At 33.9% G+C, this 25480-nt stretch overlaps 2 protein-coding genes across 2 annotated transcripts; one reads left to right on the forward strand and one right to left on the reverse strand.

The window, feature by feature from the left end:
• Positions 1-21675: 21675 nt before the first annotated feature.
• On the reverse strand, positions 21676-22104 carry LOC122584361 (ethylene-responsive transcription factor ERF098-like). The gene has a single exon (XM_043756705.1). It carries the CDS (start codon positions 22102-22104, stop codon positions 21676-21678), a length of 429 nt encoding a protein of 142 aa, XP_043612640.1.
• A 2591-nt stretch (positions 22105-24695) lies between these two features.
• Positions 24696-25133, forward strand: LOC122580935 (ethylene-responsive transcription factor ERF098-like). The gene has a single exon (XM_043753430.1). The coding sequence runs from the start codon at positions 24696-24698 to the stop codon at positions 25116-25118; it is 423 nt and encodes a 140-aa protein (XP_043609365.1). The 3' UTR covers positions 25119-25133.
• Positions 25134-25480: the final 347 nt, after the last annotated feature.

Genomic DNA, 25480 nt, shown 5'->3' on the forward strand with positions numbered 1-25480 from the left:
AATCTTGATGGTTTTACCAAGTTGATTTCCTACTTCATTTTTAAACTCCTTGAATATTTTGAAGAGTTCATGCTATGTTTAAGCTAATAAACATAACCATAATGACTGAAATCATTCATAAAAATGATGAAGTAGCTAGCATCTTTCCTTGACACTTGCCTAAATGGGCCACACACATCCGTGTGTATTAGTCCAAGTAGCTCATTAGTCCTCTCCGGTTTTATGTGAAAAAGGTATTCTTGTCATCTTTCCGAAACTTCAAGAAATGCATTTGCCAAATGATTCATCATTTGTAAAATTCCTTCATATTGAAGTCTTTTAATGCTTTCTTGCTAATGACAATACCAAAACACGCATTTGTCAAATGATGATTGTAAGATCTCTTCACTTTGAAAACTTTCAACGCGTTTCTTGGTAATGTCAAATACATGCATTTATCAAATGATTCATCATTTGATTGTAAGTTCTCTTCTCATTGAAGACTTTAAATGTGTTTCTTGACAAAATTAAACAAGATGACAATGTCAAAGATAGTTAAAGTCTAAGTTAAATTTGACTCTTTTGCTATTGAATTATTATTTGTATAATAACACATATAATTCAATTGTGAAGATACTTGAAGCACTGGCCGAACCACCTTGCTTCTTCTTCGCATTCAACTCAGCTAGATACTTTAGCCGTATGCTCCTTTTTGCCAAAAGGGTCTTTTAAGGTTTTGAAACTAACACAACTTGTTTTTTCTTACCAAAGTTATTGCCCTTAGCTTACGGTTGTTTTGCTTTTTGAACCTATCCCCCCTTGATCATTAGAACTTGGGGATGTAGCAGATTTCTTATGGAAGCTATTTCTCATACTCAATTAATATGGCATGAAGTTCAGCTATGGTTTTACTCATGCTATGCATATTATAATTGTGCACAAACTCTTCAAAATCCTTTTGAAAAGACTTTAGGATTTTGCCAATAGTAATAGCCGGATAATAAGCATAGTACAACCTTTCCAATTGCTCAAAGTACCTCTTCAACTAGAGTACATGAGGACTAATCGGTGTTCCTAGCTCGTGTCGCAAGCCATGAAGTTGATCAACTAGGTCGAACAACTCCACTTCGGCTTGCTTTTCGTACAAAGACTTGAGTTCGTTGAGCATATCACATGGGAATGAATTCTCAAATTGCTTTTGAAGCTTAGCATTCATGTTTCCAAGCATCAAACAAGCAACCTCATTGTGTCTATCGTACCGAGCATTGTATGCAGCCAACTCTCTAGTTGAAGCATTTACTCACAGAACAACGGTATCTGCTCATCAATGACATCATGTTTCTTTTCAGCTCTTAAACTACTCTCAGCTGGCAAAACCAGTCATTGAAGTTGGTTCCAGAAAGTCTTTCCCTTTCTAGCATCGACCTGAAAGCCGATTGGTGTATGTTTTGAGAAGGATTTGTTGTTGCCATCTTCAAAACAGACAAAAGTTCAATTATCGGTATTTTTGACAATTAATCCTTAAGAAATGTAATTTACCCTTGTTAATTTCATTTAACATCTAATTTCACTAAGGCTAGGATCCAATTAACATACACTCATTTCATCAGTTGATCTGCTAGAAATGATGGTACTCAAAAGGTAATCGATGATCAATAATTGCATTCATGCAATTCCTAGTGATATGGGACTTACAACAACACTGTAAAGGGGTATTAAGTGTTTTGTAAACATGTTTCGTCCCATCTTATGCCACGGGTCAAGGATCTCACCTCTTAACTCGTTTTAAGTCGCCCAATTAAGAACATGTAGATAGTCCACCGCTGGTCTCACAACGGAGTGGTAATCTACCTTAAGGAGATACAATTCGCCTATGGTCTCACATAGGAGCGAAAAGCACTGGCAAGTGTTCTAAGCAAAGTGGGTGTCATTGACTTAACTTTAAATGGGTAATGCATTTGATGTGAATCAAAAGTTTATGTATGAAGACTCATGCACGATCTTCATAACATAATATTTTAATAAAATCATTTCGTATAGTCTTAACAACACAAGAGAGCTCGGTAGCTCCATTTGAACGCACAAAGAAGCGCAAGCGCAAAGGTTTGCGATGAACGTAATTAAAAACCCGCCCTTTTAGAAGGCTATCGCACTCCGACTTATACGTCTCTTAGAGTTTGTTCACATGGGTGAGTCGGTGTATCTCATGGTTGTAAGACTCCAATTTTATTAATGAAATCTCTATTTCGATAGTTCTTAGTCAACTTTATATTTTTCCAAGAAAACAATTTTTGCATCACCTTTATACAACTTATAAACAAGCAAAAATTAATAAACTTACTAATTACCGAACTACTTAATCATGTAACAAGTTAAGGTGGACCTAAACATGGTTACTATTGTTCATGCATATGTTTAAACCCGGCTCCCCCTTCCGAAGAAGAGGACCACATACATCAAGTTACCTTGATTGCGTAAGCCTTTAAATAACTTAATTACCAAGTAATAACACATAAGCATGCTGACTGGAAATTTCCAGCAGCTTCACGACCTGTTTAGACCTATTTCTAGTCCGATTCAGCTTTCGACCAGAACTACAAAGTTGTAGCCCTATGTGTCGACTATATACAGTCCAAAATTTAGCTTCTAACTCATTACAAATTAAAAGATATGAATTTTTTAGTGAAATGTCGCAAACCAGAAAAATCACACGAAAAATTCACATAGTCACACAATAAACCCTAATTATTGGACTATCATGTTTTGCAATTTATATTTCTATATAATGGTAATCACAAGTAATCTTGCATGAATCACTTGTGATTTTACCTTTTATTTAACAACCTTAAATAAAAGATACACATACATGCAATTTATAACACATAAATCTTGTCAATTCACAAAACTCAAAACTTGCCATGAGGTTAAATTAATTAAACAAAAAACCCTAGTTTTTATTTAATTAGAATCGTTTTTTAATTAAAAAAAATAAGAAAAAAACTCCTTTAATTATTTAATAATTAACTAAAAAAAAACAACCTTAACCCCGTTCAAGTTTTGATCTTTGTAATTAATAGATCACATATGTGGCTTTGATACCACTGTTAAAATATGAACACATAAACATATAACAATTTACGAGTACGCAGCGGAAAGAATAAGATTATTATTAGTTAGGGCTTAAAGTAAACCCCTCTACGATCACACACTTGACACCCCTATAATGTATGCTAGTACCCGATCACAAACACACAAACCCGTTGTTTATCTCTCTTATATCGAAATCCCCATAAACCGAAACCAATATATTGTTGTCGACAAAACAAATAAAAATCCAATTAATGCTAAGCATTAATTATCTAGATTCCATATGGTTATTTCGATTGACACAAAACCGAATACCCCTAAGAGGGGTTCGGTCGACTTAGAAGAGAGGAGTGGAAAGAGAGAAATTGCTTTAGGTTTTTATAAATCTAATTGTCTTATAAAGCCCTTAAATTTTAACCTCTATATATAGGGATAAATATTAGGGTTTAAAACTTGATGAACAAGTTTAGTTAAGGCTTTCTAAGCCTTAGAAAAACCGGCCCATCTAAGTGAGATTAGGAAGTTTCTTTAATTCCTAATTTTCATTTAAGTCCTTCTCTTTTCAATGTATTTAATTAATAAACATTTATTTAACTTTAAACGATCGTTTATTAATTATTTCGTGATCATAACGTGATTTCCAGACATGCGTTTATTATAACGTGATCACATACCAACAACACCAATTCATCATTGATAGGCCATTAGTTAATTGATGAGTTACTTTCGAAAGAAGCGAGAGTTGTTAAACTCTTACGATTTGAGTTGATTTACACCAAAAATGAGTCGACTCGTTAGGTTACCTATTTTTGTCTAGACTCTTACGAGTCGCTTTGTGAACTTGAACTGAGTCACGAGTCGCAAACTTATAATTATTGTAATTTGATAGTATGGTTATATAATATGTATTATACTTAATTTGCTATATTATTTTGTGTGTAATCTATATAGTTTTAATGATTTTATTGTGAATTTGGAGATAAGTTCTAAGTTTATGTCTCAAACTGTTAAATATGTAATATTTTGGTAAATTTATTAAGATAAAGAACTTATATTTTGCTTCTAAATACGTCGCATATATATAATTATGTTATATTATGTAGTACTTAAAAATGTCCAGACTCTTACGAGTCAAGTCACGTCCTGAGTCTCGAGTCAAAAAATCATGTTTTCAAGTCGAGTAAAAAGCTACGAGTTGACAACTATTGTATAGGTATAAATATTTTATTTTATTTATTTATTTACCAGATTTAGACCCGTGTCAAATATATGTATTGTTTATGACATATTAAAGATAAGTTAAATATATGTAATCCAAAAGAAATCGTGAAAGAACAAACTAGTGACTTCAAATATTAAGAATTTAATTAAAATTATGAAATAATAAACCGATAAATTCATATATAATTAATGTAATCAAAATCAAAGAATGTATGTAATATTGGAACATTAACGAAAGCGTTTAATTTGTTCATTTATCAATATCTTGTCAAGACTTGTTGCTGTCACAGTTTTTTAGCAATAAAATTAAAGAAACTTCTTGTAGATTTTGTTGTGTTATTTGTTTTTTCATGAAAGTTTTTGATTATATAGTTGTTATTAGTTATATATATACCTATATTAATTTTTTATATATAATCATTGATAAGTTATAATTATAGTTGGATAAAGACTAATTATAAACAAAGTTGAATTTATTTATCTATTAAATAGATATTTTTTTATTATTTAGTTAGTTGGATATTTGGGATAAATATGAGTTTTGTATTTTATGTATTGTATTTTAATAAAATATTATTTTAAAAAAAAGTTTGAAAGTGTAAATTGATGATGAAAAACCAAAAAAAATATAAATTATATTATGATATGTGTTAATTTATTTGAATTAGAGAAATTGAGAGTGTGACTCATTAATTGAGGTTATTTCAGTTGTCTTTCAATGTATAAGATGTAGATATGTGTGTATATATAGGGTTGGTTATTGTAAAACGAATATAACAGTAAAACAAATACGATAAGATATTGACCATTAGATCATGATAAAACTGATGTATGAAATTTAGTAGAGCACAAGTATATATAACCAATTCACAAAGATATTCATGATCCACAACGATTTTCAGTATTGAAAAAGTTCTATATATATATATATATAGAGAGAGAGAGAAAGATTATTCTAGGAACCTTTAAAAAAACGAGAACTTTTAATAATCTTTTCTCATCAAGAATTACAAGGGTAATATTGTATTTTTATATCAACATTAATTATAGTAATAGAACATACATGTGATCATCGGTATGGTTGTCCATGCACATGTGCTCATCTGATAATTGGACCTGGAAGCCTGATCCTGCAGGAGGTTTTAACGTCAAATCAACGAGACACATTCTGCAAACTTCCCCAAATGGGCCACATCACTGGATCTTTCCATGGAATAATGTTGCGCCTCTAAAAGTGAATGTACTTGGATGGCGCATCGAACAAAACCGCATTCCCACGGCTGATCAACTCTTACTTAAGAACATCCCATTAGCGACACCTCTCTGCACTTTGTGTAACAGTCATGACGAAAGTGCTGAGCATTTATTCTTACATTGCTCCTTCGCAGACACACTGTGGAGTTTGATTCAATGATGGTGCAAACTTCCTCTATCAAAACTTTCCAGCCTAAGAGATCTCTTTGGGGTACATAAAAATTTCCCAATTAGCTCATCCAAACTGAAGCCCCTCGCTTTCTGTTGGGTGATATGGAAGACCCAGAATGAGCTCATTTTTTCTAGTAAACCACTCTCACTACGGTTTGCCATCAAGGAAATCAAAAGCTATAGCTATCTCTGGCTCTCAAACTGAAAACACAACATGAGCACTACCTGATCCCAATGGAATTCATTTACTTTCTGATTTTGTTCATCAATTTACTTCTCTGTTTTTCTTTGTCTGTATTTGAATCTTTGTGTATGTATTATCTAGCACCTTGCTGATTTTCATACAATGAATAAAAGTTTGAATGTTTAAAAAAAAAAATAGATCAATGTCCGGTTATTGACCGGGTTTAAAACAATAATTAGTTATAGTTATATGGTACATGTTTAACTTTATATGTATAAATACTATGAGTGCAAACATACAAGTTTTTAAAGGTATGTTGACCGGGTTGAACAATAAATGTATACTTAAAATAAAACAGGTTTAACTTTATCTGATCGGATCAGCGTTGAGTTTTTGATTGGTTCATTTGTGATAGTTAAGGTTGACCCGTTTGACCTACCAACCCATCTACGCAGATTACCATAAAACAACAAATTTGACACAAAAGTAACCCATTTGATCACCAACTCATTTCACCCAACACAACCAGTTGACCTCAAACTATCCCATTGGACCCGCCCAACCACTTAGACCTGAAAACAATCCATTTTCCTAAAAACTACCTATTTGGTCTACTAACTCATTAATTGTCAATCCACATAGACCAAAAAATAACTCATTATAATTAGTTAGGTCAAACTGGGTCGACCCGGGGTAGGGTGCAAGTTGATGTTTCTAGCATGGAACTTTTAGTGTGCGAGTCACGCTGAAAAATTTTTAACCTATCATCTCGATATTTACACAATTTTTATAAACCACAAAAAAAATTGATTTGATATAGTAGTTAGTTAAGATTTAAATTACAAAGTTGATTTTTTAACAACTGAATTAGGCAAAAATTTTAGTCATCAATCTATTTAGATGTAATCTTAAGTAAATTTAACTTTAAAAAAAAACAACTATTCATATATAAGACTATATTTAATTATTTACATAGGTGGTGTTATGATTAAAGATTGTAAAATATATAATTAACTAGCGAATTTACCCGGGTTTAATCCGGACATTAAATTAATTATAAAACTATAAATTATACATGTAAATTTTGTTATTAATTATAAATCGATATAAAGATGATGAATTGAATAACATAATAATTATAAAAAAGGTTTCTTTGTTTGTAATAAAAGATTCGTAATTTTAAATAAGTATTTAGTGAGCTATTTTTAATTAAAAATATTATAAATTATTTATGACATCATAATTAAAATAAAGAGCTTTTAAGAAAAAATATAGACTTGACACATCACATTTTTTTTCTAAAAATATTTTTAAAAGACAATTGTCTTTTATTTAGTATAGAGATTATTTGTCTGATGTATTATTTTGAGTATCTAAAATGCTTGAACAATTAATTTGACATCTTAAATGCAAATTCTTATTAAGAAAGATTATATTGATTGTTTGACTATTTGACTTTTAGTTTAAAAGGCTAGAATTGATTTGATTATGAATTTCAATGGTCAAGATCAAAATTTAAAAACCATTTTTTTCTTTCTGCTCTACCGGCAATATATATATATAATTCTGAACATCAACTTGATTATAGGAATAGAACATACATGCATGTGATCATCAATATGGTTGTCCATGCACATGTGATCACCAACTAATTTAACTTTATTCACATATATAGTCATAATTCTTATCAACTTAATTATAGTAATAGAACATATATGTGATCATCAATATTTGTCCATATACATATGATCACCAACTAATTTAATTTCATTCACATATAGTCATAATTGTGATCATCAACTAATTTATTCTCATTCACATATGGTTATAATTGTACATGTGCCACATATAAACAAACACAATATCTTAAAAAAAAACATGCATACATATGATCAACTGTTTATTTACATAATTATACAAATGTACACATATATACGGACACAATATCTTAAAAAAAACAAAATTGTAAAAATATATGTACACATATGCAATTTTATTGTTCATAATAGTATCACATATGCACATATGCTCATAGGCATATATGTGAATCATCCTACAAAACTGGTGCTTTCTTGCTACTGTATCATCTTAATTCGTCATCTACATAACTAAACACATAATTATAATATATTTAGAATGAAAGGTACCATCGTAAACGAATTGCAACAATTAAAAACCACCAATAAGCAAATCCCAATCCTTATATACTCACAACTAGTCCTAACACCCGTACGATGTACGGTAAATATATAAATTGTATCATAAAGAAATTCGAATATGCCTCATACATGATTCATGAGTATGAAATACTTTGTGATTAAACTAAACCGATGATCAAAGCTAAATTATAATAAACACTAATGATATATATAATATATGTTTACTAAGAGTTTTAGATTTACCTTAAATTCTTACAATCACATCAAAATCGGAATTTATAAGCAATGGATGACGACAAATAGCCTTGTGAAATGATTTATGGAGGAGATAGAAAAAAAATATAAGTAGTTGAGATTTGAGGAGAGAGAAAAATGAATGGTTGCGATTTAAGAGTATTAGAGGTATATTAGGTAGAGATATTTAAAGTAGTGGATAAAGAAGATGAGTAATTTAGGTAGTTTAATTACTTAATTGAGATTTTGAAAAAAAGCAAAATATTTTATAAGATAGTATTAGATAAGCCAGGAGTTATAGTTTAGTTCTAAGTCTAATAAGGAAATTGAATTTATATACAATTAAAAAAAACCAATTTTAATAAAATAAATAAATTAAAGGACATGTGTCAATTAAATATTACACTACATGTCGTTTTAAAACATCCCAATACTATCTTAGTTTATTGGTATTGAGAAGTTAATCGCAACCACAAAGACGAATAATTCATTTGAGCCACCATTCAGGAAATTGATATTTGATAGGATGAATTAATTAATCCCTTAATGGGGAAAAATTCCCTAAAGTTATTATTAACTTGATGGATTAAGTTATGAACATCTCAACCCTTATATTAAATTTAAAGGTCAAGATTCAAAGATGATCTGATCATCTTTGAATCTTAACCCTTGAATTTAATCTAAGAGTTGAGATCTTTCTAACATGACTAGTCATGTTATGAAATTTTAGGGAATCCCTTCCCTTAATTAATTGCATCCCATGTGATGGGAAAAACATTTTTTTTTTAAAGGTTTTAAAAGGATTTAATTTGTGAATATATTTGATCACAATCGTATAGTTGTTCAAAGATTTCATTTTCGAATAGGTCGCTCATGTTGAAGATTAAATTTAGGGTTTATATTTACTGCATAGCTATTTGCAAAGGAAGATAAAAATGAGATAAAAACTAAAAAATTTTAGCCTCGATAGTTTTCTCTATTCTTGTAAGCAATGAGACTAAATTACCCTTTCTTCATTAAAAATTGATATTTGCATCACTAATTAATTACAAAATTGGCATTTATGATTTTAGCCATTGATTATAATATTTAATGTTCCAGATTAATTTTTTTAAGATTTCTTAGGGGTCATGCTAATGATAATTAGTTCAATTGGTTAGAGGCATCACAAGTTTTATCCAAGCTCCTGAGTTTGATCCTTAGGGATGACAAGTCTTGAGGTTTTTTCCTCCGAATACTTATAATGGCCCATGGTCAACATCTAATTGTCTAGGGTACGTGCAATGTTTCACTAGTGCCCCTAGTGCACTAGTTAAGAAGCATTTAATGAAGTATTTATTGAAGTCTAATTTTCCTAAAATATAGAAATATGTATTAATTATTCAATTAAAAATAGAAATTGTTGAGTTAAATTAATACACATTAAATAAAATTTTTGATTAATAAGGAAATAATAAGTTCATTAAATGCTTTTTAACTAGTGTACTAGGGGTACTAGTTAGCAAATTCCATATATATATATATATATATATTATTGTTCTTTAATACATGTTTTATTACCAAAACCAATATATGTCCTAAAGTTAAGGTGTTAAGGAAGTGAGGAGATACTTTGGCATTGATGTGCCGGTAAACAGATACTACTATAACATGACGGTAAATGATGAAGGAAGTGCGAGTTAGTTGATGAGCCTAATTTCCCAAATGCCCAATTATATATTTGTGTTCATTGTATATAACTTTAAGACTTTCAAGTGACAAATTGTAAAGCTTATGATTGGCCGGGTACATATATTGTTTATAATTTAAAAGTTAAAGACATTCACAATGGATACGAATATAGTTTGATACATATTATAGACATTCGTATATAAATTATCATAGTTTGATACAATAAATCCTATAAAATCTAATATATGTATTATCAATTTTAGTAAATAACCTGCCCCAATATTTTTTAAAAAAACCGTAATCTACGTAATTTGTCTTTCTATTTTTGCTTATCTCTTTAACAACATTATTTACAATTTAGCTCTTAAAATATTACACAATCCTATTTTACATCAATAAGCTACGCTACTCGTCGGTGTCACTGTCTCTACTATCCGTCCCGTCACCATCACCTGTTGCCATCATGGCCGGTGTTGGGGTCGGACAAAGTGGACGGGCCGAGGTCCAATTTTTTTTAGTGGGGCCACTTTTATGTTTTTGGTGTACATATATATAATATGTAATCAACTTAGTTCATTACAAATCCTAACAATTAACCAAAAATTAAACCATATAATTTAACATACATTAAAACCTACTTACATATATCTTTTACAGATAAATAAAATTATATTTTTCAATCCTGGAATGTAACCGCAACCTATTCTAATGTCCTTGTAAAAACTAAAGTACTCTTCAATATATAAAGTAACAATATAAAATAGGATTATCATAGTATTATATCTTTTGATTTGTTGTGTACAATATACAAGTGTTATCCAACTTAATTATATATATGAATGCATTTACCTTATATTATATTTTTTTGTTTTGTCAAATATAATTTGTAAAATGATATATTTTTTTGAAGATTATCTTAATAATCCTTTTAAAACTATAAAATAATGGCATATGGATTTTATTAAATCTCCTTTTTAATCTTATTTCTTGATATAATGTCATATAATTTCAAGAATTACGTTCGTTATGTTTTTTAATTTAACTATACTTTTTTAGTTATTTTATAAAAATAGTTAATATAATATAAATCGTTGCGTCTAACTTCGTCTAATTTGGGGTCTTTTTTCTGGCTCGTAATACATCTATAAATTCCCAGAGACGGCCTTGTTTGCCACTGCCACTACCACTGACGTCGCTACCACTATCATCACCGTATCACGCGAGGCGAGAGACGGAGCCAGAATTTTTTTTGTCAGTGGGCAATTTCAAAAGTTGTTTGACATACTTATAAAAGTCGTATCGATAATGTAAAAAAATTGGACCCTAGATCTAGGTTAGAAAATGGACCTGTTGAGTCTTGGATTCGCTGATTAGACTTACTCGCTGACATGTATAGCCATCAAGTCTTCAGCGAGTCCAGTGAGTCTCTTCAGCGGGATGCATTCTGACCAAATGTTTGTCATGGCGGGAAGTATTCAAACCATATGAAGATAAGAGTCACATGGTGGTTCTTCCAACTGTAACATACCTTACCTGGAAAAGGTACATGTTAGGACCAAAACTTGGGTCTTCTCTCTCATACCCATTTTGGTAAAGAAGACAAAGGCTCTTGCTTGGAAGTACAAGGAGCCAATGGAACGTCGACAACCACCATCTATTACCATCAAAGGAAGGCTGTGTTGCCCTAATTCTTCCTCTATATAAAGCAACACAGCCGTATTGTATCAAGTGTGTTAGTCACCTTGAAAGTGTGTGTTACTTGTAATTGTTCAAGTTTTTACTGTGTCTAGACTTAGCAATTACCTTTGTTCTTTTGTATTCTTGTAAGTCAAGTGTGTAAGATCAACCATGTATTCATCGTTTAATAAATGATACATATGATTATACTTGCATTGATTTATTACAATTGAACTTGTTGTTGCTCTTGTTATTTATCTTCTTATCTACTTTCTTGTATAATTTAAATATAACATAAGTTGTGCATTCGTGGACCATCAAGTGGTATCAGAGCCTCCGTTCCTAAATCATTGGAACAAGATCTGTTTGCCTCCTTGTGTTTACATTTAGAATTTCTGTTCTATAATCTTTCTTGAAACTCTTTTTCTAAAACAAGAACATGTCTTCTGTTCCCAGCCTAGTGAACACACGTGACTTTGGCTACGTGTCGACATCTCCTAAATTCGAGCCCAAGGATTGTGGGTCTTGGAAGGAGAGGATGCTTCTTCACATCTCTGGTGTGGAACCCTATTTAATGACCATATTAACTGAGGGTCCATACGTACCGATGTATGTCCAAAGGACTCCAGGAGCTACACCTGAAGCTCCTGAAATAGTCACTGACCTGGTTAAACCAGAGGTTCAATGGACAGATGAAGAAAGAAAGCTGGTAAATCTTGATGATAGGTTGAAAAACATGATTATCGTCACTCTTCCCACTGAAATCATGAAGCTAGTCATCAAGTATCCCTCTTCAAAGGAAGTATGGGATAGACTGGTCAGCACCTATGTAGGATCTGCTGACCTCATCAAAATCAAGAAAATTGATTTGAAACGAGCTTATGAAAACTTCTTCTATCTTCCTGATGAAAGTCTTGAGAGCACCTATACTCGCTTTAAAGGGTTGCTCAATGATATGACAAATGTTGGCATTACTCATGATAATTTTGAAGTATGTCATAAATTCATCGACTCTCTTCCTCTTAAGTGGCAAAACTTAAGACAAACTTTTCATAAAACGAAGAAAATCCAAGATTTTGATCTTGAAGAACTTTTTGGCACTCTTCAATTTGAAGAGAGAGCATTGGCTCTAAACATTCGAGCCTCTGCTGATGCCAAAAGACATGCTGGCCCTTCTTCTTCTTCCTCTGTCAGCATATCCTCTCATCCTATTTCTGACCCTATGGCTCTAGTTTCTACTGAGCCCATCGATCTCTATGATGGTTCCAGTATCTCAAATCTTCCAGCACCTATTCAAACTCTCATTGATGAACTGGATGATGAAGAGAAACAAGACTTGTTTAATGATTTTATGGGCTTTGCCCTTGTTGCTGGTAGAAAATACTCCAGAAGGTGGAACAATCGCAAAACGGTTGCTCCCCTCAAACCTCCTGTTGATAAATCACAGGAAGAGTGCTGGAGGTGTGGCAGAAAAGGCCACTACCAGAAGGAGTGCAGAGTCTCTATTCCCACTCCTGCAGCTCCTAAACCTAATCCTTCTAAATCTGTTGATGAATACAGGAACAAATACTATCAGCTGAAGGCAAAGGTGGCTGAAACAGAGGATGCCAAAGTTCCAGCAAAAGGACTAGTTGCTGAAGAACATGATTGGGTTGACTCAGATGATTCTGATAATGACGATTATGTTGATGCCATATGCCTTATGGCACTTGCTGACAGTGATGCTCTGACAAAGGATCAAGTCTCCTCTAGTCAGTGGGTAAACGTCACTGTTAAAAAGGTACACTCTTTTCTTTCCTCCTCTTCTGATCATGACAAGACCAAAATTATTGAGTCTTTGTCTTGTGATCTCCAGTTCGTAGAAAGTCTACGTGCTGAACTTCAATCTAAACTTAACTTTGCTGGAGTAGAGTTAAGTGAAAATTCAGAAAAACTTATGAAACTGAAAAACGTTCATATTGAACTTCAATCTCATGAGTTAATGACTCAGAAACTCCAACTTGAGAATGAAACTCTCAAGGCTGAAGTTTCTAATCTGAAGAAGATTGTGACCTCCTGGTCAAAGGCTTCCAAATTTCATCATCAATGCTTGAGTGAGCAAGTCCCTGCTCAAGTACAAGAAGTGATTGGTGGCAATTTTGATGTTGCTGCCTCAATCGCTGACTCATTTAATGATGATGTAAAGCCTGAAATCTCTATTCCTCCACCCTCTTCATCTTCCATCTCTCCTGAAGAGATGAAAAAGTGGTATTTTGTCAAGGGACAAAATGACTACCATGCTGAGATGGATTCTAAGGCTACATCCTCCACCAGTGTGCCCTCTTCCTCTAATGTTAAAAGTACCAGTTCCTCAACCAGTACTTTTGACATGTTCTCTCATCCTCCCATTGTTGGCATGATGCCACATGAAGGGAGAATTCAACATTCTCCACCAAGAAACTTTAAAGGGGATATTACAAGTGATGGATATATACCCATTGCTCCTCAGCAACTATCTGTAAAAGGTGCTGAGCCCTTTAAAAGAAGCACTATTGCTGCTTCTATGACTATGGTACTCCTCAGCGAGTTAATCAGGTCATTCAGCAACACTCCAGTGCTCAATCTTCCTCTCAGCTGGAACCTACTCATGCTAATTCCTTGTCTGAACATGATCGTCTAATGAACAGACGGGTTAGGTTCGCTGATGCAAGACATCAACAAGTACTTCCCACAAAGGCTATACCTGCTGATACTCAAACTCATATGGCATCTCAATCTATGCCTTTAAAATCAAATCTAAGGCATAACACTCCAAAAAGGGGAAGACTGCCTACACAATAGGTCTACCACTCCTCAGCGAGGACACTTGCTACATCAGCAATTGAGACCTACTACTCCACAAAGAGGACAAGTTCCTACTCAACACAATCAATCCTCAGTGTCGAACATGGAGTACTTACCTCATAGGCAAATGAGGTCAGTGACTCCAAATCGTCAAATCAGATCCATCACTCCTAACCGAGTGAACCAGTCTCAGCAGGGTTCCTCTTCTTCCTATCCCGCTGGAAAGCAAGCATGGACCATGATTAGAGGACATCAAAATCCTCAAAATCATCATGGTGAGTCCATCCTTGGTCCTGTTCCTCAATTGCCCTCTCCTAAACTTAGACAAAGGAGTAAATCCAAGTCTAAGCAAAAAAGCAAGGCCTCATCTTCCTCTTTTCCTCAAATAAATGAGCTTACTCAGTGAGTGAATGATCTTTCTTCTCAGCTGAGGGACTTTCTCATTCAGAATCAACAAGGCAACCCCTCTGACAAAAAATGCTATCTTTGTAGCAGCAGAGGACATGTTGCCTCTGAATGCGTTTCAGTCAGCTCAAGACATGCTCCAGCGGTTGTAATTCAACCAAACATCTCTGTATCTGCTGAAACATCTTCTTCCTCTACAAGGATCAGTGAGAACCTCTCTACTGAACCTGTAATCAGTGACAATTCTTCTGTCACAAATGCAAGCATCGCTGAATACATTGCAGCTCAGCGCATTGAAATTCCTAATTCTCAGAGGGTTATTTCAAATGCTTGGGGGCAACCTTCAATGCTGGTTGAGTATAGTGCTCCTGATGTAGTGAGCAGCTATGCATATCTTCATAGTAATGAAACCAGTGTAATGCCCTCTAATGAAGATAACACCTTTGGTCTTGTCTCTGTGGGAAATCACACTAGTCTTGAGGAGGCTCTCTCTGAAGAGCCAATATCCTCCTCTGAAGTACCTTTAGTTAATCCTGCTGACATGGCAATGGATGAACAAAGTGAACCTTAAATCCTTTCTTTGTGGTATTTGGATAGTGGTTGTTCAAAACACATGACTGGCTCTAAGTCCCTGCTGGATAACTATACAGAGGCATCTGGTCCTACAGTGGTGTTTGGTGATAACTCCACTGGACAGACTGAAGGGTATGGTCTTCTTTCTAATGGCCTCATAAAATTCTCTAAAGTTGCTTATGTAAATGGATTAAAGCATAATCTCATCAGCATAAGTCAACTATGTGATGCTGACTACAAAGTAATTCTTGATAAACATCAAGGCACTGTAGTAAACATCAACAAGGAAGTCGTCTTGGTAGCACCAAGAAAACGAGATGTATATCTTGTAGACTTCACTCCTATCAAAACTGATAGTGAGACTTGTTTCTTTGCTAAGTCAGCATCCGAGTTAAATTGGTTATGGCACAAGCGTATGTCGCATGTAAACTTTATAACCATAAACTCACTGGCCAAAAAGAACCTTGTTCGTGGCCTTCCTCCTCTTTCCTTTGAAAAAGATAGACTCTGTGGTGCTTGTGAAAAAGGCAAATGCCATAGAACTACCTTTAAAACAAAACAAGCCAATTCAGTCAAGGGTTGTTTTCATCTTCTCCACATGGACCTTTTTGGTCTAGTGAATGTCCAAAGTCTAAAGGGTAGTAAATACACTTTAGTAATTGTGGATGAATATTCACGATATACTTGGACAATTTTTCTTAATTCTAAGAGTGATGCTGCTGATGAAATTATCAAATTCATCAAGAAAATGGAAAATCTCAACAGCATAAGGGTTAAAGAACTCAGAGGTGATCATGGCACTGAGTTTAGAAACCACACTCTTGAATCTTTTTGTGCTGCTCAAGGGATCTCACAAAACTTCTCTTCCACTAGAACTCCTGAGCAAAATGGTGTTGCTGAAAGGAGAAATAGAACTCTCATTGAGGCAGCACGTACAATGCTCAGTGAGTCCTCTCTCCCCAGCCAGTTTTGGGCAGAAGAAGTCAACATTGCTTGCCACCCTCAAAACCGTTGTCTCATTGTCAAAAGACATGACAAGACAACATATGAAGTGCTGAGAGGAAAGAAACCTCAAATTTAATACTTCCATGTATTTGGTTGTCCTGTCTTTATTCTAAATAACAAGGATCATCTTGGCAAATTCGATCCTAAAGCTGATGATGGTTATTTTGTTGGATATTCTGCCATCAGCAAAGCTTTTAGATTATTTAATACTCGTATTCAAAAGGGGGATGAATCCATTCATGTCACTTTTGATGAAAGCTCTTCTGCTTTTAAAGATATCCAGCCTTCTTCTACTGAAGAGATCTTCAATGAGTTCACTAGTCCTCCTATGGAGGATGCTGACTCATTTGTTGATGCTTCTTGCTCGGTGCCTCTTCTGAATCAGCAAATCACTGAGGACAGCTCAGCAGAACCTGAACTAGAGCAAGTTGCTGCTCATATCTATACGATTGAGCCAGTTGAGCCTATTTTAAGATCAATCCATGCTGCATCAGCCAAACCTAGATCACTGGCTGATGATATGCAAGTTGATGACTCTGCTGATGATGAGTTTCATGATGCTTCAGCTAATGCTGAAGACATGGAGTCTGCTGATGACCTCATCATCAATGTTAACTCAAATCAGTCAAATGGCTCCACTGATCAAACTCCTGTTGAACCTTCAATAACCATTGATTTCTCCTCTTATTTTTCTCCTGCTGATCCCATACAAATGTCTTCCGCTGCCACTCTAGGTTCATCAAGTATCCCATCACTTAAATGGACTTCAAGTCATCCTGCTCACCAAATTATTGGTGATCCTCAGCAGCGCATTGTGACTAGATCAGCGACTAGAAACACATGTCTATATGTTAATTTCTTGTCAATGATCACTCCTAAGAATATTGGAGAGGCTATGGTTGACCCATCGTGGGTTGCTGCCATGCAAGAAGAACTAACACAATTCCAAAGACAGCATGTCTGGTTCTTAGTTCCTCTTCCTCCTGGAAAAAGAACCCATTGGAACTAAATGGGTTTATAGGAATAAAATGGACGAAGATGGTGTTGTTATACGCAACAAGGCTAGGTTAGTTGCTCAAGGTTACCTTCAAGAAGGTGTCGACTATGACGAAACCTTTGCTCCAGTGGCCAGACTTGAAGCAATACGCTTATTCTTGGCACATGCTGCTGGTTGAAATACATGAATGACAGGAGGAGGCCTCAAAGAATAGTAGCTGCTGAAGCCTTTCGTGCTGACATGGGCCAAAAAACAAATTTGAAGATCTTAAGAGAAGGTGTTGACAAGCCAGTCAGACATGAAGGTGTCAAGGCAACTACTTTGAGTGCATCCGAATGGGCTGAAGTGTATATGCTCATCAAGGATAAAAAGGCTCCCAACTATGATCAATTGAAAAACATGCTGAGGGAGTACTTTGAGAAGGCAAGAAGGTTTGAAACGAAGTTTAAGTGTGATCTACCCATGCTGAGGCTAGTGTTTGGAGCTCCAGCTTCTATCTCAGCGTCTGCTGGCAAGAAAACACAAAGAAAAAGGAAAGAAACGCATCAATTCTTGCCAGCAGCTCTCCCTCCTCTAGCTGGTGATGCCACATTGAATCTTCGATTGCCTCCTAGAAGCATGTTTGAAGAAGGAAGGACACTGGAGTCCCCTGCTGGCATATTCTTCCAAAACTTCCAGAATGATCAACTTTTCTTTAGATTGGCAGAAGTAGAAAAAGCTTCCACTAGGTTTCTCATCAGCATCAGGAAGAGATTCTCCAAGTTAGCAAGTGCCACATGGTTCATCAGCGAGATTGATGAAGAGCTGTTGAAGCCTCATAGAAGAGATGATCCTATACTGAGAATTGCCAAGCAGGAAGATGCTTGGGAGATAGAAGCTGCCAATCTTTAGATGTCTTAACTAGTAAAAGCTTTATGCTTCAGCTTGTAATTCTCTTTGATGATATAAAAGACATCTTTCCTTCATATTACATTCTTCTTACTTACTCAGCAAGTCTCTTCAGCGAATAGGGGGAGATTGTTGAGTTTTGGATTCGCTGATTAGACTTATTCGCTGACATGTATAGCCAGCAAGTCTTCAGCGAGTCCAGTGACTCTCTTCAGCGGGATGCATGCTGACCAAATGTTTGTCATGGCGGGAAGTATTCAAACCATATGAAGACAAGAGTTACATGGTGGTTCTTCCAAATGTAACATACCTTACTTAGAAAAGGTACATGTTGGGACCAAAACTTGGGTCTTCTCTTTCATACCCATTTTGGTAAAGAAGACAAAGGCTCTTGCTTGGAAGTACAAGGAGCCAATGGAACGTCGACAACCACCATCTATCACCATCAAAGGAAGGCTGTGTTGCCCTAATTCTTCCTCTATATAAAGCAACACAGCCGTATTGTATCAAGTGTGTTAGTCACCTTGAAAGTGTGTGTCACTTGTAATTGTTCAAGTTTTTAGTGTGTCTAGACTTAGCAATTACCTTTGTTCTTTTGTATTCTTGTAAGTCAAGTGTGTAAGATCAACCATGTATTCATCGTTTAATCAATGATACATATGATTATACTTGCATTGATTTATTACAATTGAACTTGCTGTTGTTCTTGTTATTTATCTTCTTATTTACTTTCTTGTATAATTTAAATATAACATAAGTTGTGCATTCATGGACCATCAGGACCCTCAGAATAATTTCGTTCTCTACGCCGGGTGTAAGACTCATATTCAAAAGGTACTAGTTTTTTTTAATAAATATAGACCACAAGTGTCGGGGAAAGTCATATTAAAATGAAAACTTATTCAATGATAATGTGGGAAATAAAAAAAAAAAATATTTTTTATGAAGTAACTAGCTTGTATATATATTTTTTCTACATAACTATTATAATTATTAAAAATTAAAACATCTTAAGTTTTTTATTCTATCAAATGGAAAGATTTATCTCAAAATTAATGCTTCGATAACAAATAACTCTAAAAAATAAGCTTATAACAACGAAGGTAATATTTGTATGTATTTCAATTCCTATTATTTTTTCTTATTTTGAAAAACAAATTACATATATACCATTTAAATTTTAAAAATTACATTGTACCAAAATTGGAATGGGACAGCTGACTCCGCTGCCGTGTGTAGAACCGTCCATGACGTGAGCATCGTATCCATGCATCTAGCTATATCATGATATATATTCGCACGTACGTACCAAACATGCATGCATATATAGCTAATTATACTAATCGATCCCTGATGCTGTCTCCTTTTTATCGTGGTATTCAATTCGTTTTACACTTTTACTTTTACGTACACACTAGTGATTAATTTGCACACTTCTCAGGGGCGGATGTAGTATTGTTTGAAGGGGGGGGGGGTAATGCCCCCTATAGAGCCCAAATAATTATCAGTGTACTAATCTAAATTTTTCAGTATTAGCCCAAGTTCTTTAAGTGTGTCCCAGCCCAAAAGTTGCAATGCCCCTTACTCAGCCCAACAAATAAAAATCCCCATACTAAAAACTGATTGTGCGTACGTGGAAAAGAAAAAAACAAAACTCAGTAGTAATAAACTAAAACAAACAGCGCTCGTGGTGATCACTGATCTCCTTCTTTAACCTCTTCTTCTTCCTTCAATCATGTACTCAAGTATTGAATTTTGCTTCTGATTTTCTGAACAAGGTGAAGGTAAGTGGAAATTCTAACTTAACTCATAATTTTGTAAACCCTAGAAATCTAAATTATTGATTTTTTTCTATTAGTTAGTACCAAAATATGAATATATAGTCCGAATAGATTATTAAAGTTGTTGATATATTAAAAGCATTATTAGTTGTTGCCTTGTTTGTAAATTGTTGATTTTCTTTGTATTAGTTAATAAAATAAAGCAAACAGATTGTGTATTTGTACAATACATACATAATTTATTTCTTTTTATTTGCTAGATATATGGAAAGATATTTTAAAAGTAAAGAACCGTCTTGTAGTAATACCGATGAAGAATCTTTAAGGAGAAATAACCCTAATATAGAAAGACCTCGCTCTACTTTCTCAACGCCTATTATAGTAGATGATATGAATAATCTTCCTTGGGATCCCTCCGAGAGACCAAGAATTTTGAAATATAATCCTAACCAAAGAGACGAGATAAGGAGACGATATTGGATTCGAGGACCATGTCAACCCCCTGGCCATACTTGATAGTGTTAAAATTGAAGATGTAATGACCCGCTTCCACAAGTTAGGAAAGCGTAGAGGCAACTTGTAGGAACTTAACTTGGTTCTCATGGTTTAATGAAGTTTACAATGGTTGTTTTGATGTTAGTTTTGGTTGTTTAAGTGCTAATTTTTACGGTTCTGTCTGCTATTTCTTTTCTGTATTATATCCGCCTTTTATGCTGTTTTTTTAAACAGGATTTATGCTGCTGAATTGCTTGTCTTTGCTGTTGTTATTTGCTGGAATTTTTCTGTTTAAAGCTGTTTTTTTAACTTTTATTTTGCTGCTGTTATTTGCTGGTAATTTTCTGTTTAAAGCTGTTTTTTAACTGTTATTTAGCTGCTGTATCTATGTTGTTTTTTGCTGAATTCTGCTGCTGTCATTTAAACTGTTTTTTAGCTGCTGTTTATAGTTTTTTTGTAGGCTGATTTCTGTTATTGCAAACTGATATTTAGCTGTTGTTTATGCTGTTGTAATTATATTTTATCATTGTTGTTAATGTGCACAATTTCGTGGTTGGTTTGAGGCTATTGGGTTACAGTTTGACAGCTTTTTGCCGTTGTTTAATAGCCGTTATGTCGCTCATCCGCCATCAAGCTAGTAAGTTTTTTATGCCCCACTTAGACAAATTCCTAGATCCGCCTCTGACACTTGTTTAATTTTCTTCGTACGTCTGATAGATTCTGAATGAAGAATTAATTCCTTTTTATTCCGTACCTTAATTAGAGATCCTCAAGGATACGATTCAGCTTCCTGATCGATGAAAGATACATACAGATTCAACAAAACAGCGAGCTGGTCGAAATGTTTAATACGCTAAGAACCAGCTAGCTAGCTAGCTACCAAACACACTGAAAATCAAGTAGCAAGTAAGTTTGTTTATTAAAGTTAACATTTGTGAAGCTTAATTAGGTCGAGGATACAACAACAACAACTGTACCCAATCCCGACATAGGAAAGCTTAATTAGGCCGAAAATGATATAGAAAAACAAGAAAAGTTATCAAAAACAACACACATATATATAATTCTATATTAGTTATTTTTCTCCATTGAAGTGTCATGAAGCAGCTGCTGTAATAGACGATCATCATAGTACTCAAGTACAATTACTTGCTTGTCTTTTCCGACGGATGAAGAACCTCCCGAAGAAGACGAATAAGACTTTGATGAAGGCTTGTACGAAGGCGGTTCGGGGAGTTTTGACAAGTACTCAGCTGGAAAATTGAGGGTGGCAAGATGACCTCGAAGGTTGAAAGCCGCTTGATCGTAAGCACGAGCCGCATCCTCAGCTGTATCAAATGTACCAAGCCATATTCTCTGCCCGTTTTTATTTGGATCACGGATCTCAGCTGCATATTTTCCCCATGGCCTCCTCCGAACACCTCGGTATCGAGCCTCAAGTTGGCCTTCATTCCCATCTTGCATGGTTTTTCCCTTAAAAGAACCACCACGGCCTTCCATGTATAATATACTCTATTAAATCTCGTATATATATATATTCAATTATATTTATATATTTTGTTGTTTGTTACTTGTTTGTTGATTTCTCAATGAATTTGATGTGATTTTATAGGGGGTTGAAACTTGAAAAGCTTTAATTCTTAATGTAAAGGTGCCGTTTAATTAATTTGACTATCTCCACGGGCTAATTAAAGGAATTTAGATAGGAAGTTTCGACCAAATCTATGTTCAATAAGATCGAGCAACTTTTTTAGGGTTAATATGATTCCATTTTCTAGATGCATTTATAAAATAAAACAATTGTTCGATTAGATAATCAAGATATTTGCCATTTTGGTCAAACTTGAAATTAAATATACATATATCATCGGCAACTCAAAGGATATGATCACGGTTGCATGCTGGATACTTCGCAAAAGTTTATTCGATCACAAGCATATCTCAATATGGTTTAAACATATGTAGCTTGGCGATACTGAAATGAAAACTCATCAAACTAGCTAAAGGTTATTATTTGTTGAATATTTAACGTTAAAAATCATCCAATCTCTAAATATTAACTTTTGTAGTCCCAACTTAATCATTATCATCATGTATTTAAGTAGTACATATTTATACTTATAAATAAAGACGAATTCAGAAAATTATTCCAACATTGAGGTAAAAAAAAATTGCCTTAATAATTCGAGTGATATTGAACCAAAGGAAATTATCTATACACAATTTTTGAGCCATCGAAAGCGCCATTGTTCTGCTCATTATAAACTAGCTAGATCCGTCGTTGCTATTAATGTGACACTTAAATATATGCATATATCTATATGCATAATTGTTGAATCGTAATCTTTGACTTGACTCGAAAACCTTATTTTTGACTAGTGACTCGAATAAACGTGTGACTCAACAATTAAAAAATTTGTGACTCGTAGTGATTCGTTTCAAATTCACACTGTGACTCGTAAGAGTCAGAAGAAATAAAAGTCACACAACGACTCGCCTCATTTTCGATCTAAATCGACTCATGACTCGTAAGAGTCGACTGTCTATATGTACTTCTACTCTATTATATATATGAAAATTATTCATCCCATATTAAAATGTCTCAAATGGAAATGACTAAAGTTGATTTTCATTTCCATCTTAAACTCCTATTTTATCAATTTACCCTTAAGTTTTAAATATTTACAACGCCATGTTTACCAAAATTAAATTTACATCAACCTGCTAGCTAAATAATTTGACTTTGTCACCACTATACTGCAACCGTCGTTGCATTGCACATATCATGTGCTAGTAAATAATAAATGATTATAAAATAATTTTGTTAATATTTCAAAGTAACCGGCCATTTTGTACTCTGACTTGGATTAAGATTACTCGGACACTTATATATATGAATATGAAGACAGCCGAAACTCATAATTAACCATGGGGATTTTATACATCGTTTCTTCGGCTTTAAAAATCACATCAAATATATATATATATATATATTTCATATATAACTATAAGTGATTTAACTAGTGCAAATATGTTTTAAAACAATGATCTATAATTTTGACATTACGCTGTTTAATTAACAGAATGATACAACTTTTTAAGGCAAACAAATAACTTTTGATATGATGCACATCTAAAGTTAATTAATAGACAACTTTAATTCATTATCGATCATACACATTTGACACGGGTATAAGTCTAATACATTTATCATAATGCTAATATGTATACGTAGTTACGTACAGACGTGCTGATATACGTACAACTGGTGATCTAATTTCAAATAAATCAATGTCAGTTAAGCTTCTGTATGAAAAAGTGTTGTATTTGTCTATGTGATAATGATGTTGTGAAGATTTGGAGAAGAAAACTAGCTAGTAGACAGAATAAGATTTCAAAAGCAAGATAGACTAATGCTAAAAATTTACATTTAACCCCCTTTACAATACAGATTGTCAATTCACGCTAAAACTATCGGTCATAACATTCTCGCTAATTGTGAATTTTTTGTCGTTCACAATCTTCAAATCTGAATTTGACTATATATGTTGCTCGAATGTTGAGAATATTTCCGAAGTGTTTTCTTGGTCTTTGAGAATTGAGATCATCCATCTATGCTTTAACTTTAATCATGAATTTAATAAAAAATAATAAAATTTGAAGACCGTTGGTTCCGAATTACCTCTATGACTAGTTTAAAATCCAAATATGATAGACTTTGTTAATGACTAATGTAAGTTGTTGATTAATTTTTTTTTTCTTTCAAGTTTTAAGATCTTTTGACCAAAGCCGCAAATCTTAGTTGGTTCTCTAAACACTTATTCTAAAGAATAGAATCATATTAACCATAAAAAAGTTGCTTTTATTGAACATAGATTTGGTCGAAACTTCCTAGCTAAATTCTCTAGGCACGTGGAGATCATATATAGTCAAATTAAACCCCACCTTCACATTTTGAAATTAAAGCTTTATTTTTAACCCCCTATAAAATCACATCAAACTAATCATTGAGAAATTAAAACAATAAGTAAGAAACACCAAATATATACACACACACGATAAAATACATTATAATTAATAATAGACTATATATGGAAGGTGGTGGTTCTTTTAAGGGAAAAACCATGTATGATGATGAAGGCCAACTAGAGGCTCGATACCGAGGTGTCCGAAGGCGGCCATGGGGTAAATATGCAGCTGAGATTCGCGACCCAAATAAAAACGGGCAGAGAATATGGCTTGGTACATTTGACACAGCTGAGGATGCGGCTCGTGCTTATGATCAAGCGGCTTTCAACCTTCGAGGTCATCTTGCCACCCTCAATTTTCCAGCTGAGTACTTGTCTAAACTCCCCGAACCCCCTTCGTACAAGCCTTCATCAAAGTCTTATTCGCCTTCTTCAGGAGGTTCTTCATCCGTCGGAAAAGACAAACAAGTAATTGTACTTGAGTACTACGATGATCGTCTATTACAGCAACTGCTTCATGACACTTCAATGGACAGTAATAAATAACCCTTTATTTTCAAATGGCCGGCTAGAAGAAGAAATAATTGATATGCGGTTTTTGGTAACTTTTCTAAATCATGATCCGCCTACGCTTCCAAAGTCTTAACTTGTGAGAGTCTATATATATACATATATATATATATGAAAAGGTGTATGTGGAGAAGTGAGAACCATTTGAATTGAAAGAACAATGATACTTCTAAATTATAATTTAATGTTTATACGTGAATGTATATCTGAGCAAATTGGTTCACAAACAGATCATGTACGTTATACTTGATAGTATCCATGTTCATACGTGAACATTTCTCGCATATATATATATATATGTATGTAAGTATGTACATATCAGTCTTGCTTGCTGGTTA

Source organism: Erigeron canadensis, chromosome 1 (genome assembly GCF_010389155.1).
Source record: "Erigeron canadensis isolate Cc75 chromosome 1, C_canadensis_v1, whole genome shotgun sequence".
Classification (NCBI taxonomy): domain Eukaryota; kingdom Viridiplantae; phylum Streptophyta; class Magnoliopsida; order Asterales; family Asteraceae; genus Erigeron; species Erigeron canadensis.

Coding starts and splice junctions, on each gene's coding strand:
- LOC122584361 (XM_043756705.1), bottom strand. CDS start 22,104: ATGGAAGGCCGTGGTGGTTCTTTTAAGGGAAAAACCATGCAAGATGGG.
- LOC122580935 (XM_043753430.1), top strand. CDS start 24,696: ATGGAAGGTGGTGGTTCTTTTAAGGGAAAAACCATGTATGATGATGAA.